This window comes from Strix uralensis, chromosome 2 (assembly GCF_047716275.1).
Source record: "Strix uralensis isolate ZFMK-TIS-50842 chromosome 2, bStrUra1, whole genome shotgun sequence".
NCBI classification, from domain to species: domain Eukaryota; kingdom Metazoa; phylum Chordata; class Aves; order Strigiformes; family Strigidae; genus Strix; species Strix uralensis.
This window is the reverse complement of record NC_133973.1, coordinates 55,094,335-55,108,177: the sequence shown is the minus strand read 5'-3', so window position 1 is coordinate 55,108,177 and position 13,843 is coordinate 55,094,335. Positions and strand designations below refer to the sequence as shown.

At 44.0% G+C, this 13,843-nt stretch overlaps 1 protein-coding gene across 4 annotated transcripts in view; it reads left to right on the top strand.

The window, feature by feature from the left end:
* The first annotated feature begins 1,590 nt into the window (after window positions 1-1,590).
* Window positions 1,591-13,843, top strand: part of FRMPD4 (FERM and PDZ domain containing 4) — a 360,814-nt gene continuing 348,561 nt past the window's right edge. For all 4 annotated transcript variants that reach the window (XM_074858808.1, XM_074858805.1, XM_074858803.1 and 1 more), the window contains exon 1: window positions 1,591-1,701. Coding sequence is in view for 3 of the 4 variants with exons in the window: in XM_074858805.1 (XP_074714906.1) it covers window positions 1,661-1,701 (41 nt within the window). In the remaining variant the exon portion in view is untranslated. The remainder of the gene's footprint in view (window positions 1,702-13,843) is intronic.

The following is a 13,843-nucleotide window of genomic DNA, read 5'->3' as shown; positions in this document are numbered from 1 at the left end:
TTGTCTTAAAGAATAGTTTGAAACCCAGTTCACAGTGAGTGTTTGTACTGCCTGTTCTTTTAGTTCTCTTATCAATACAAGTTTTTTAATATTAAGAAAGTGCATTGTTTTCATCTGGCTGCTGGAGTCTACATGATGGTCTCTCCTGTAATTTCTGAAGTTCTTGGTTGGTGGGAGAGAGCAGGTGCAAGCCTGTGGAAGAGACCGAAACTCTGTAAAGGCAGGAAATAAAGAGCGTATCAATCTATTCAGCGAACAAAAACACAATTAAAAACACTGAGGTGGAGAAAATCCATTCCCATGCCGAGAATTACTGTATTGCAGTGTAGAGCTTGCGTGAAGATGAATTTGAATTTCACCTGCCTTCCTGTCCCGCTCACTCACAGGAAGCTTACAGATAGCTAAACTCCAGTGCCTCTTTTGAAGCCTGATGCAGGGCAGAAGCGCAAGGCAGCGCGTCTCAACTGTTCTTGCGTCAGGACAGCGGGACGTATCATTTCTCCACAAGATGTGATACGAAGAATGCTTGATTTTACATTGCCGTGAACTGGCCTTGCCGTGTTCCTGACACAACGATGCCTCCGTTCCTCCCAGTCTCTTTTCTGGCATGGGTAGAGAAGTCACCGGATGGTGACAGCAGCCAGGCAGTCGGTTTGAGCCCCGCTGCAGGCAGCGGTCCACCAGTCCACCACTGGTGACCACCCTGTGCGAGGGCTGGAGGCCAACGGGCCCTTCCCCACCCTGGAGGGAGGCATGGCGCGGTGCGATCGCTGAGGGGAGATCGCCGTGGGGACGAGGGCTGTCTGCCTTCCCCAGTATTCGCTTTGGAGGAGGACCCCGGGCTACGGTCTCTTTGCAAGGCCCAGGGTGCTGCTCCCCGCCCGGGGCGGAGCCGACTCCTACCCACCGGGGCTGCCCTTCCCCTCTCTCTCCGGCGTGCCGCGCCGTGCCGAGAGAGGGCACCCCCTCAAGCCCCGACCCCCTGCCCTCCGTCCCCGCCACCACGGCTCCGGGAGGCTCTGCGGGGAGCCCCGCGGCGGCGGGGGGCGGCCAGGCCCCCCCGGCCCCCCGGCCCGCTCCCGGCGGCCGCAGCGCCGCCTCGGGCTGGAGCCAGCGGGCGGCGCTCCTCCGCGCCGCCGCCGCCGCTTGCGCCCTCCGCTCCCCCACAGGAGGGGGAGACATTGCCGGCGAGAGGAGAAACTCCCCCTTCTACACCCTCCACCTTCCTCAGCGCCCCCCCCGCCGCCTCCGTCCTTTGGGGATACTGCAAAGCGGCGGCGGAGCGCTGCCGCCTCCCCCTCAGCCTCCCGGTGCGCGGCGCGGCGGGGGCCCGGGCTGCGGGCAGCCCTCCTGCCGGGCAGCCCCCGGCGCCCTCTCCGATCCTTGAGTTGCCCCGGCGAGGGGGCAAGGCAGGCGGAGAGCGGGGGGGGGGGGGGGGGGGGGGGAAGCAGAGGGGAAGGGCTGCGCGCAGATGAACGCTGCTCCTGCGAGATGCTGCACGCCCAGCTCCCTGCCGGAGGGGGGTAGCAGCCTCTGCCTCCGCCGGCTCCTGCCTTCGCCAGGGCTGTTGCTGCCACTGGACGCAACCTTCTCCCGACATGGAGCTGCCGCCGCCGCTGGAGTGAGTGACTGTGACGGGCAGAGCTAGCCGGCTGCATGGATGGATGTGTTTAGCTTTGTGAAGATTGGGAAGCTCTCCGGGTAGGTGTCTGCTGCAGCCGCCGCTGCTCCGCGACCCGCGGGCGTCCCGCGGCCGCTGCCCCTGCCCAGCGGGGGCGGGAAGGGGGGTGGGGGGCTGCCCGGCGTGGGGAGCGCCCGCGCCCCTCTCAACTTCCCTCGCAGCGGGGCGAAGGTCTCGGGGTGGGGCACCGGGCGCTCGCTGCCGCCGCTGGCACCTGCCGGGGCCGCGCGGGCGGGTGGGCGCCCTCTCCCTTCCCGAGGGGCAGCGAGCGCGTCCCGCGGCGGGCGCCCCTGGGCGCTGGGCAGGAGGGGTGCCCGCCGCTAAACGCTGCCGCGGAGGGTCCACCGGAGCGGTGCTGAAAATGCAAAAGCGGCGACGGGAGCCGGGACCGGGGCGGGCGTAGGGGGGTGGTCGCGCCGCCTCCGCGGGTGCGGTGCGGTGCGGGCGGCTGCCGGGGGAGGGGGCGAACTTGTGAGGGAGCGGAGCCCCGCCTGGCCTGGCCGCGCCGGCGGGAAGGGGCTCGCCCTGCCCCGCCGCTCCCCGCCGCGCCCGCGGTGCGCGTCGCTTCGGACACGCCGGCTCCTTCAGGAGCGATATTTTTAGAGAAGTGGTGAAATCATCGCCAGATTCTGAGCGCTGCCCCTCTGCCGTTTCACACGATGGTGGGTGCTGGGGCGCCAGGGGATTTGGCGTCTCTTACCCCTTGCGCATAAGGCATGTGCTTCTCGGTGTTCAAATGAGTGGTTGACTAGGATTTCTTCTTCTTTTTTCCTTGCTTTCCCAATAAACCTTCCTTGTAATGGCCTCAGAGTTGTGGTCTCTAGCTGTAGACTGTTGCGTTCGCAGCTAGTTGCCAGGCCCGAAGCTGCATAGATGGATCAAGCAGCACAGCAGCCCCTGTTAGCATGTTCTCCCCGTAGTTAAGTGTAGGTGTAGGTTGCCCTTCTCAGTAAAGGGGGAAAACGTGCTTTATCTCAGAAGATGCAGTATAAAAGTACTGGAGTTGGAGGAATTTTTCAGGGTTCTGGTGCAGATAATCTTCCTAAAGGATTTAGCTTTGATCACAGTAACTAGGAGTGTTGCGAATTCTTATGATTCAGTGGTTCCTACACCATAGTTACCATATCCTTTTCTGGTTTTAAAGTGCCTGTGAGACTGAAAGTGGATGTTGTACCAAAGGGAGAAAGGCCTTGTTAAGGAAATATGAAAGGTAGCAGGCTCCAGTGACGCTCAGGTAGGGAGCTTGTCAAAATGACAGATGGTCCTTAAACAAATATTGCATGGGTGGAAGTTACAGAGCGCCACAGGTGCAGGCGTAGCCTTTATCCCCCAAAATTCCCACCATTGCACCTGGCTGTGATTACAGCTCTGCTTGTGGCGATGCCAGCGCAGAACAGCTGCTATCATTCAAGCACATCATTGTCTCATCCTGCTCACAGTAATTTTACACGATGTGACGGCTACAGCGCTAGCAGCCTGCTTGGCTTTCCTTGGGTCGTGTTCCCGGCTGATACAGCTAGAGCTGCAGCAGCAGTACCTACAGTGGAAACTTTGAGGAGAGGGAAAACATGCTTGTATAGATAAGGAGCAGGTGACGTAGTATGGTATTTCTTCGTAGGTAGCTGAATTCCTTGACCTCTTCTATTTGTTTGGAAACAGTGTTTTAGAGCTCCCAGATCCTCATGTCATGCTTGAGCTAGAATCAAAGGGAGAGAAAGGGCTATACCACTTGGAAATATCAATAACTGAGGTAGACGGCAGTTTTTATGTATGTATTGTAAGCTTCAGTCTTTGATGATGTGTCCAAAATCCATAGCTTTCTGCATACTTGAAGACACAGGTGTTGCCAATGGTGAGATTTGTGTTTAAGTAAAGGAAGATCATAGCATTTCTCCAGAAGAACCTGAAAGTTCCTTCTGAAATGAAATCCCATGTTTCAAAGCTTGTGTCGGGCTTTGCTTGATTCAAGAATATGAAGTACTTCGGGACTGAGTTTGTATTGTAGATTGCAGTAAATAATTTCTGTACTAAGCTACTCTTTTCAGTTCTAATTTCCTGGTTGTTAAATGACCTAATAGTTTACATAGGACTTTACTTGCTGTTTCCTAGGTAACAGCTAGGTGTCTGTTCCAATTTTATGAGAGCTTCACAGAGTAGACAGGTTCCAGTGTAAACCCCATTTTTAATCCCTCTGTGTTTTGGGTTGAAAAACTTGTTTGCCTGAAAATGCTGGTTCTTTCTTTGCTGTTAGAAGGAAGGCCTTTCTGAAAGAAAGGAGTGAGATGGTAAACAGTATTGCACTGAGAGTGAGATCTTGTAGACAGATTACCTACAGAAAGTTGTTTTGAACTTAACTGGCGCTGAACTTTTTTATGACTTTATTTTTTTTCAATTTTATTTTGTTGTGCATTCAGATCTTCTCAGCTTAGGTTACAAGTCAGCTATTACAGTTGTAGTCTGCAGCTTTGATCTGCAGGCGGTGGCATGGATAAGCTCTGTTATACATGGCTGCTGGAAGGGATACTTAAAGTCATGGTATAATTTTAATAGATGTGATGGGAATTTAAATTTTGCCTTGATCAATTAATGATAAGAGCTTTTATCTAGAATAAGCTTAAGATGGTGTATAAAGTCTTAGAAGGTGGCTACTAGATACGAGATTTTACGTAGCATACATAAAACGTTATTATATTTTACTTATCTGTGCAGGTTTTTTTATGTGGTACCTGTGTGTGTAGAGTCTTTTAGAGACTCTCACTTCTGCAGCTGCTTCAACAGACATCCGTAGTTCCTGGGTGAGTGGGGAATATGGTCATAATCTGGAAAAGGGATGTGTGCAGAAAGGGAAGAGAACACCAAACTGGTTTTATGACAGATGTGATCTCTGGTAATCTTTTTATTTCCTTGCCTTTGTACGTCCGTCATGTGTAGTATGCATCAAATGTAGATGCTTCATTGTAAAGTTTCTGTTGATTTCTAAAAATTGGAGATGCCTACCTGACACTGAAAACAAAAACATTGTGTAGAAATACTGTGATCACACTTCCACTGACATAGCCTTTCTCCCTCTGCCCCTTCCTTTGGAAATTCACCAATCTAGTAATGGTCTAAAATAATTGTTTTGGTATGAATCTTGTGGTGTTATGTTCTGGAGAAAAAAACCCTACAACGCCCTTTTCTTGTAATGAATTTCCAAGTGTAGAGAATGATTGACAAGTCTTGTTTAACGGATCAGTACTCTGATGTGGAACTGTGCAAAGCAGGTGAATATCTCTGTAGTGTGGGCTGCATAAGCCTGTATGGTGTGGTGGTGTCTAGTTTGGGAGGGAGGATTAGTAGGATAGATAATGTGCGCATAAAAATTGCCACATTAGGTTGGATCAGAAGTCTGTCTTGCCTGGTATTCTCTCTTAATTGCTTTTAGGAGCTGCTTGGGGAAAGAGTATAATGAGCACAGGTATGAAGTGGTGATTCTTGAGCATAGGTATGAGGAGTGGAGGAATGACGGTGCTGCTGTGCCAAATATGAAATGGAGTGTTTTCAGATCTACGTAAATCTGAGCAAAGGGCACAGTGTCAAGTTTCTAGTCGATACTGGACAGATAACTATGAAACAATAGGTCAGAATAGTGAATGGGGGTTAGCAAGAGTTAACATGGTATTCATAGAATATATTTTTAGTTAGAAAATCTGTTTATTGGGAATGACTGTTCTCATGATGTCTGTAGAGGTCAGTTCTATTTCAGAGCTTTCAAAGCAGGATGTAGAACTTTCGTACGGAAGGATGGCTGCTTGGAAACCACCTGAATGTGACTGAGTGGGACAGTGACCCTCTAGAGTTGGGACACATAGCTCCTGTGCCCCTGCCCCTGTAGCTCTGCCAAATAACACTAGGTAGAAAATAACATGGTTGTCCATGTGAGTGGCCATCAGTCTGTAAGCTGTGGCAATACTGGGAAGGGTGGCTTGGACGTCCCTGTCACACAGTTACCTTCGTGGGAGAAGTTCTGAGCTCATGCAAGCCATTTGTCACCAGAAAGGAAGCCCCCACAAATAGGACTGCAGTATGGGGTAAGAAAATAGGCAGTTGCAGTACCTCATTGTGGCTGTTAAAAGTGTAATTAATAGAGAGTTAACCCCATATAACAAACAGGTTACCAGCAAGACTTGGACCTGTCCTTAACAGCAGTGCTAATTTGTGGTAGGTAAATTGTGTAGGTAATACCTGGATCTTTACTTTTCTGCTCAAGTTTTGCATTGCTGTCCATTATTGTTGAGCTTTGAATTTATTCCATTAAAAACTGGATGCGAATAGCCATACCCCTGCTGTACCCCTTGGAATCAGCTTTAAAACGACAACAAGAAAACAATCCCAAAACCCTGACAGCTCTTCTTTGCAGAGAGCACTCAAAAATGGCTTTTTCCCTGTGATTATACTAAACCTGAGGCTGGGTTTCTCACTGAGGAAGAAACCTCTTACAAAGTCCTTTTGCATTGGGATGGATAAATCTCACGTTTTCATCTCTTGTGCTTATCTTTCCATAGCTAGGCATCTCTAATCAGGTAGATTGACTTGGTACCTGCATAAATGTTTGGGCTTTTGGGTTCTTACTGCTTATAAACGTGAAGCCAGTCTAAACAGACTCCAAATCTCAAGAGTCTTAACATTTGTTGTCTTGTTTTTCAGCCTTTGTAGCCCTGTGCTCAGTCCTGTTCTCTCCAGATACTGTCTTTAGATGTCCTGGAAAACTGATGTGAAAGGACCTCTCTTAGATTTGTCTTAAAATCTAACAAACCAGAAGCTGTGTTTGTAGTTTCTGAATACTAGGCTCTGTTTTTTACAGAGAGAACAAGGTTGCTTGGCTTCATGGTTTAGTTATTTTTATATGGCCAAGCAGATGTATGTTTTCCAGATTTAAGCTTTTGAGATTAGTCAGTTCTATTTTTAAAAAAAATGTTTCTTTTTTTTTTTTTTTTTTTAAGGAATTTGATAAGATTTTGGGATGGTAATCTATCTTTTCTTTAGTTTATCAGAGTAGCATCTTTACCTGTGATTTTCGTTGTCATGTTTTTATTTTGCTGTGGTGTTTAACAAGCCACCTTAATGGAGAGACAATTAAAAGTGTAATTAAGTTACTGATGTTATTTTACATACGATTTTTGGAACAATTTTCATAAGTACTCTTTGAAATGACAATATCATAGCTTGTAAGTTATTTTCAGTATTTACAAAAGACACTGTCAGTAAGAAAGCCTATGATTATCCTTCCTATGCTTAAAGGAGGTAATTTAATTCTAAAAAGGATTTTATTATACTGGATGATAATTCAAATAACCATGAATTCGTTTCACCTTTTTTCTTGAGAACTGCATTACATTTCGAGAAATATTTGTCTTAATTGTGATTAAAGTTTCCTGAACTACCTTGAAGAAATGTGAACTCAAAAGGTTGTATGTTTATTGAAGGTATGTTTGAAGACTTTTAAAAGAATCTGTGAGACTGTTTCTGATAATTATTCCATTGACTGGAAATGAAGCAAAGAGCAGTGCCAATAATATAAATTTCAGTAATCAGTTGCATGTTCAAATCCTAGTGAAATAAACAGTGCTTAAAATCTAAACGTGTAAAAGTACATTGGAGTTAGAAATGTGGAGTACTCCAGGACTCAAAAGCCTCTCTGACCTAAATTGGGACCTGGTGTTGTGGAAGTCTCTTGGAAGTATTCCTTTAGTGTGGAGTCTGTAGAAACTCCCTTTAATAGGTTGATTATTGGCTACAAACCGAGAAATTTATTTTCATTAGTTTTAATAACCAGCAAAGAAGAACTTAAAGAAAAAATGATTTGAATGAGTAAGAACACTCTGAAGAAGTAGAATGAGCATGGTGGTGAGTAATGCAGTGCTGCATCCTGTTAAATAATTTTCACTGGTGACTTAAAATAGGAGAAGGACGTGATAAAAAGCTGATTAGTATCTTTTAAGGAAAGTCCCTTGTGAGATTTATTGCTTGGACAAAAATAACTTCCTTTGATGGTAAGGAAAACAGTTGCTGATTGACTTGGGGTATTTTCATAACTGTTTTAAGAGTTAATAGCTGCCCAGCCAGCAGCTAAGCATCACACAGCCCCTCACTTACTCCCACCCAGTGGGATGGGGGGAAGAGAACTGGAAGGGTAAAAGTGAGAAAACTCATGGGTTGAGATAAGAACAGTTTAATAATTTAAATGAAATAAAAATAATAAATTGTAATGAAAAGCAAAATAACAGAGAAATAAAACCCAAGAAAGACAAGTGGTGCAAATGAAAACAATTGCTTACCACCGACGGATGCCCAGCTTGTCCCTGAACAGCAGCCCCTCAGCCAACCTTCCCCCTAGTTGATTGCTGAGCATGATGTCATGTATTACGGAATATCCCTTTGGTCAGTGGGGGTCAGCTGTCCCAGCTGTGTCCCCTCCCACCTTCTTGTGCACCCCCAGCTCTACCACTGGTGGGGTGGGGGGAGAAGCAGAAAAGCCCTTGATGCTGTGTAAGCACTGCTCAGCAGTAACTAAAGCGCTCCTGTATTATCAGCACTGTTTCCAGCACAAATCCAAAACATAGCCCCATAGTAGCTGCTATGAAGAAAATTAACTCTACCCCAGCCAAAACCAGCACATAGCTTTAGATGAAATGCTGGCTTCTCTTTTTCAAATAATTCTATTATAAAAACATTGTCAGTAGGTAGTGAGTGCAAGCTTTTTTGTTTTAATTATTATAAAGTTAGTGAGGGGAATTGCTGGGTATAAGTTTTAGCTGTGGGAGTTTGGGAAGATAAAGTTCTGGAGAATAGGTGGATATCTTGCAAGATTATGAGAACCATCGGTAAAAAGGAGATTTATACAGAGAATAAAAAGAAGGTGGTGGAGATAAAGAAGGAATATTTGTATGCTAAAGTCAAGTGTTGAGGATGAACCCTTTTATGATCTGGTTCTTGATAGAGTTTATTTTTGGGTTCTGCTTGACATTTTTGAAACTTTAAGGGAAAGAGACTTGGGATATTGGAATGTGTTATGACTTTTTTTTTTTTTTAAAGATATCTATAGACACAAAAAGTATACCTGTGTGGATTGATGAAAACTACTTAGTGATTTACTTTAACAATCAAAAAGGCCAAGAAAGTGTCCCTTCTGTTCTTCAGAATTTATTTCTGTATATGTACTTTTTTTGTTTGGTTTTGGGTGGTGGTGAAGAGAAGACATAATTGTTGAAAATAACCTTGTTTGGGAAGAAAATGTAAAAAGAGTATTTGTAAAATTTTGTAGTACTGATTGAACCCTGTTTAGGATGAAAATTTTCCAGAAGTTCTTGCATAATTTAGTTTTTATTGTTCAGATGAATTGTCAACCTTTCTCATGTGTTACAAGTGCTTGCACATTTATATAAAATACTTTTCCAGCATTATGCAGCCCGTAAGGTTTTGCTTACCTTGCTTATAGATTTTGCAGTTTCACTGTTTGTTTTTAATCTTTAATTTGTGATTATATTACTCTGGATTTGGCAGTGCTCATATGTTTAGAGAACAAAATGCCCATTATTCTATGGCAGTAAAAGCAACCAGAAGCACTAACAATTACACAAGCCATGTAGAACAAGCTAGGCGCGTGTTACAGGTCCGAGCTGCGTGTATTTCACTTGTGCTCTGTATCTGACTGAAATAGCGCGGTGGAGAACTGGAGAAGTAGTCTTGAAATATCTAAGATTAGTAAAGCCATGATGCTTCGTATTTACCTGAATGCCTGACCAGTGGCACTGACTTTGGCTTGCTCTAACTGAGGCTATCACAAGCCTGATTTTCTTGAAGTGTCCATAACAGGAGTCGTAAGAGAGTGGAGATTGCAGTTGTGCAGAAGAGCCTGCACCAATGGTGCTAAGGTTCAGATTTTTCTTTGCTTGTGACATTAATCCCACAAAAAATGGAAAGTTACTATAGTACTACCTTTAAGGCCTTGACTACTCTAGAAAGAAGTGGGCTGTTTGTTTAACACTGCAGTACAGCAGGTTGTACAGCTTTAGCGCAGGAAAGACGAGTGTCGCTTGTTTTGACTGTGCGATATGACTAATCAAGTCAAAACGTAGTTTATGTGTTCAGGTAGAAATGATCAAGATTCACATGCTTTTTTTACTGACATTAGGTTATAGATCACATGCAAATTGTAATTTAAAGGCATCTACTTTTCTTGATTTTTCTTTTTATGTGTTGAAAACCTCAGATGATATTAACCAAAATGTTAATTTTTACCTTTGAAGAAAAATACTTTTCCAGGGCGAGATGCATGAAGTTGGCTATCTGCCTAGGTTTTTACTTTGCATTATGTTTTGTACATTACCTGTCATGTTTTCAAGGGGTGCACTCTCCTCTGCCAGGACATACAGTGAAGAGGGACAGAGAAGAACTGTGTGTGGGGAATGATCTGTACTTGACTATTGTGCTTTGAGGGCAGGGTGAGCAGAGGCTACAGTGTGTAATAGGGGAGGAGTGGCAGAGGAAGAAAGAAGACATTGGAGAAAGAAAGTTAATGAATGTTGTATGGAACGAGGGCTTATTTGCCATGAGTGAATTGAAGTAATTGTTCTTTATGTGAAGATGAACTTGCATTGTTGCCTGGGTAGGAGTTTATTTGCTTCGTAAGGCTGGCTGAGTTAATTGGTTAGATGTGCTGTAATGTGCGTGACTGCTATTTAAAAAAAGGAAGAATTCACTCCAGCATTGCAACAGAAAGAAATATCTTTCTTTTTTTTTTAAGGTCTTGAGTTTCTTCTTGAAACTCACTCTTTCTCCAAGGGGTTTCTGGTGGCTGAGCTTGAACTAGCTCAACACATGAAGTAACAAGGTGGTCCCTGTCTCCCTGCATATCTGTTGCTTAAGAGACACTGTAATTAGGATGGTGGTTTTTCGCAGGGGGAAGCTCATCCTCTGCACGTGATGGTTGGTGAGCCCTGTGACTTTTTTTTCTCCCTCAAATGCAGATAACTTGAGTGCAAAATCCATAGTAACTGGAGAACATGATTATATTTTATTGTGGCTTAAAAAAAATTCCCCCAAAATAGAAAGCATTTAGTTTTTTTCATTGGTATAGGGAAGAACTAGGAGTAGGCCCTGGCATTCCAAAGCAATTTGAGAAGACACTTCTGTAATATGGTCAACCTGATGTAACTGCTGATGGCAGGAGGCCTCCAGACTGTGGGGTCTGATCTCTGCTTTCTTCTGCTTTTTTTCCCCCCATTGTATTCCCTGCAGTCTTTATGTACATCTTACACCATGGTGAGCTACTTCAGAGACTAAACCCACTAGAAAACTGGTTTTGCTATGTTTCTTTTCTACTGGTATAGAGATATCTAAACTGGCCTGGCAGAAGTGATTGGAGCATGGGCAGCAAGGTGGAAGAAGAGGAAGGAAAGTGGGACTTCTGGCATCTGATCAGCTCTGTTGTGTTGCGCCACATTCAGTGGTGGGAGCTGCTGTGGGAGACTGCAGAGACAGACCTCCAGTCAATTGCCTCTGGGAACTGAGAAGTGGGGAGGCTATGCGAGAACACCACGCTGGAGTGAATTTGGAGAGAAGGGTGTTTCCTGGAAAAGATGGTTTGAAGGGGGGAGAAGCTGCTTCGGCCCCTCTGAAATTCTTCAGGTCTTTCCTGGCTCCTCTGGCTTCCCTGTCTCCACCTTCTCCTGCTTTTGGAGCCTGTTCTGTTGCCTTCGAGTGACTCAGCTTTGCCTGGGCACCTTCGAAACCAAGTGCAAGTTCTGAGTGCTAAATGCAGCTTTTATGTATTACGCACGTCCTGATGTGTCAAGATATTCCACCCCTGCTCCTGTGCCGTACAGGCTCAAGAAACTGGCTTCCTATTAGTATGAATTGTTCTAAAAAGCAGATTACTCTTCATGTCTTTACCTTATTAGGCAGGAGAGGAGAGTGGTTGTCCAAGGGATTAATTTTCCTACATTGCTTGTAGAGGATGAACTGTCAAGGACAAATGAGATGTTGTTTAATTTTTTAAATTTTATTTTTTAAATAATGAACGTGTTCATTCATAGTAGTGAGTTTGTGGTTATAGCCTTTCCACGTACATGTTTTCCAGGTTCTGGAAACTGTCTGAAGAGGTTAAAATTTTCTTTTCAAATGCTCTATTTCTGAACTTGGAAAGAACATCTTACAGAAGCTAGTGTAGTGTGTGCTGCTTCTGAAGCCACAAAAAATAATTGGAGAGTATTAATGGCCTGCTTTTCAAATACTCTTCATTTCAGAGCTGGAAATGGAAGTTTTATAGGTGCATTAATTAGCCTTAATTTTAAATTCAGCTTTGAACAATGCAGCTTTCTCTTTTTTCACACAAACAGGAGTAAACTTCAAGGAGTTTCCATACAACGATTTTTCAGTTCCTGCTATAACTTCTGTTATTCCTTATACAAATATGGTTGGTGGTTACCGGGATCTTGAAGGATACATCTAAAGGATCACTCTAAAAAACCCCACAACAAATTATTCCACTGAAAAATTTTAATGAAGAACTACTCAATCTCTTTTGGCTTGTTTTTTTAATTGTATAAAAATATAGTATATCAAGGGAATTCCTGTCAGGATGCATAATTAAAAATACCGTAGTTTTAAATCTTCTTCCACATGGCTAACATCGTGCATCTGGATGACTAATATTCAGTACATCTTAAAGAAGACCACTTTGTAAGTAATGTTGATGGAGTACAAACAGTGGAATACAAGTCTGTTTTGCTTTAGTTGACATGCTTAGATAAAAAGCTTCCAGTATCTTCATATTTCATGCTGAATATATTGCATATTTGTTTACTGAAAACAAAGGGTTTTTTTCAAAGGAAAACATTGATTCTTCTTTTCTTTTGATGCCTTTAGTAGGCATTAAGGTACTTTGACAGGCCTTGATGAGATGGGGATATTCCAGAAGGGCAGTGGAAATGGCATTGTGGGAAGCTGGCAGATTCTTTGCCCCTGAAAATTGTTTCCACACTTGCCCTATTGGACTCAAGTTGCCCATGGCGCCTGGGTGTGCTACCTATCATGGTGACTGTTTAATAAAGGTAATAGCAGCCTGCTATGTAAAGGGTAAGGGAGGAACCTTCACTCTTCCAGATGTCAGTGCAAGCTTCATCCTTCATCTCAACAAAAGTACTTTGTATTTATATAATGGCAGAATGGTGATTTGCTTTTTGTTGTGTTTTCTAAAGCTCTTCTTGAACTCGTAGTGTTCTGTGGTCTTGAGATGAATGGACAAGTGTACACTTGTGAAAGTGTTTCCCTTTCATTTGTGTTCATTAGCCATTAATGTCAGAGTTCATCCTATTTTCTCATGTTACGTGCTGCTTCTCAAAAAGAGAAATACTGTTTTCATGTTAAATGTTTAAAATACTTCTTTTGTAGGACAAGATAAAGCGGCATTACTTTGATTTTTTTCAAATGGTTCATAGTTCAGTGCTGCAATGTGCAGCTTTCTAATTAGAGGACAATACCTATCCTACTGGGCATTATCTCAAAATCTCTGAAATTGATTTTAGCTGCATAAAATATTACTTGATTAACATGTGTTTACCAATCTGTAATGATAACAATTGACATTTATTCTATCCAGTGGTCAAAATACTCTTTTTTTCTATGTCAAAATGTGGTGGTAAGCAGAAAGCAGTTTGTCTCAATTTCTGTGGTATGGTTTGCTGCTTTATTTCCTTTCCCCACCCCCCTCCAATCAGTTTTCCACTCAGGCAGCTTTCTTATGCTAGATCTCCCTTTTCATGATGAGTACTTAATGCTGACTCACAAGTTGTCATGATTGCTTGGCACTGTTGGCAGGGATGTGCGCACACGTGTGTGTGGGTACTCTGACCACAAAAAACCACCTTCTTGCACCATTTTTATTTTGGTATTAATTAGTTCAATATTCTGGCTTTTAAAGGTGTTGGGGGGGTGTGGGGGTGGATAGGTGGTCTGTGCTTTCCTTTATACTTAGGTTCAGGGGAAAGCAATTTTGAGCGTAGATAGCAAATTTGCTGTTGGTTCTGCCTTTAGTGAAAGGAAGGCTTAAAGTTTCTGTAGTGTTATGTGAAATGATAAGGAAACTTCACTCTTGTTTTCACGTGAACTTTGCAAAAGTAA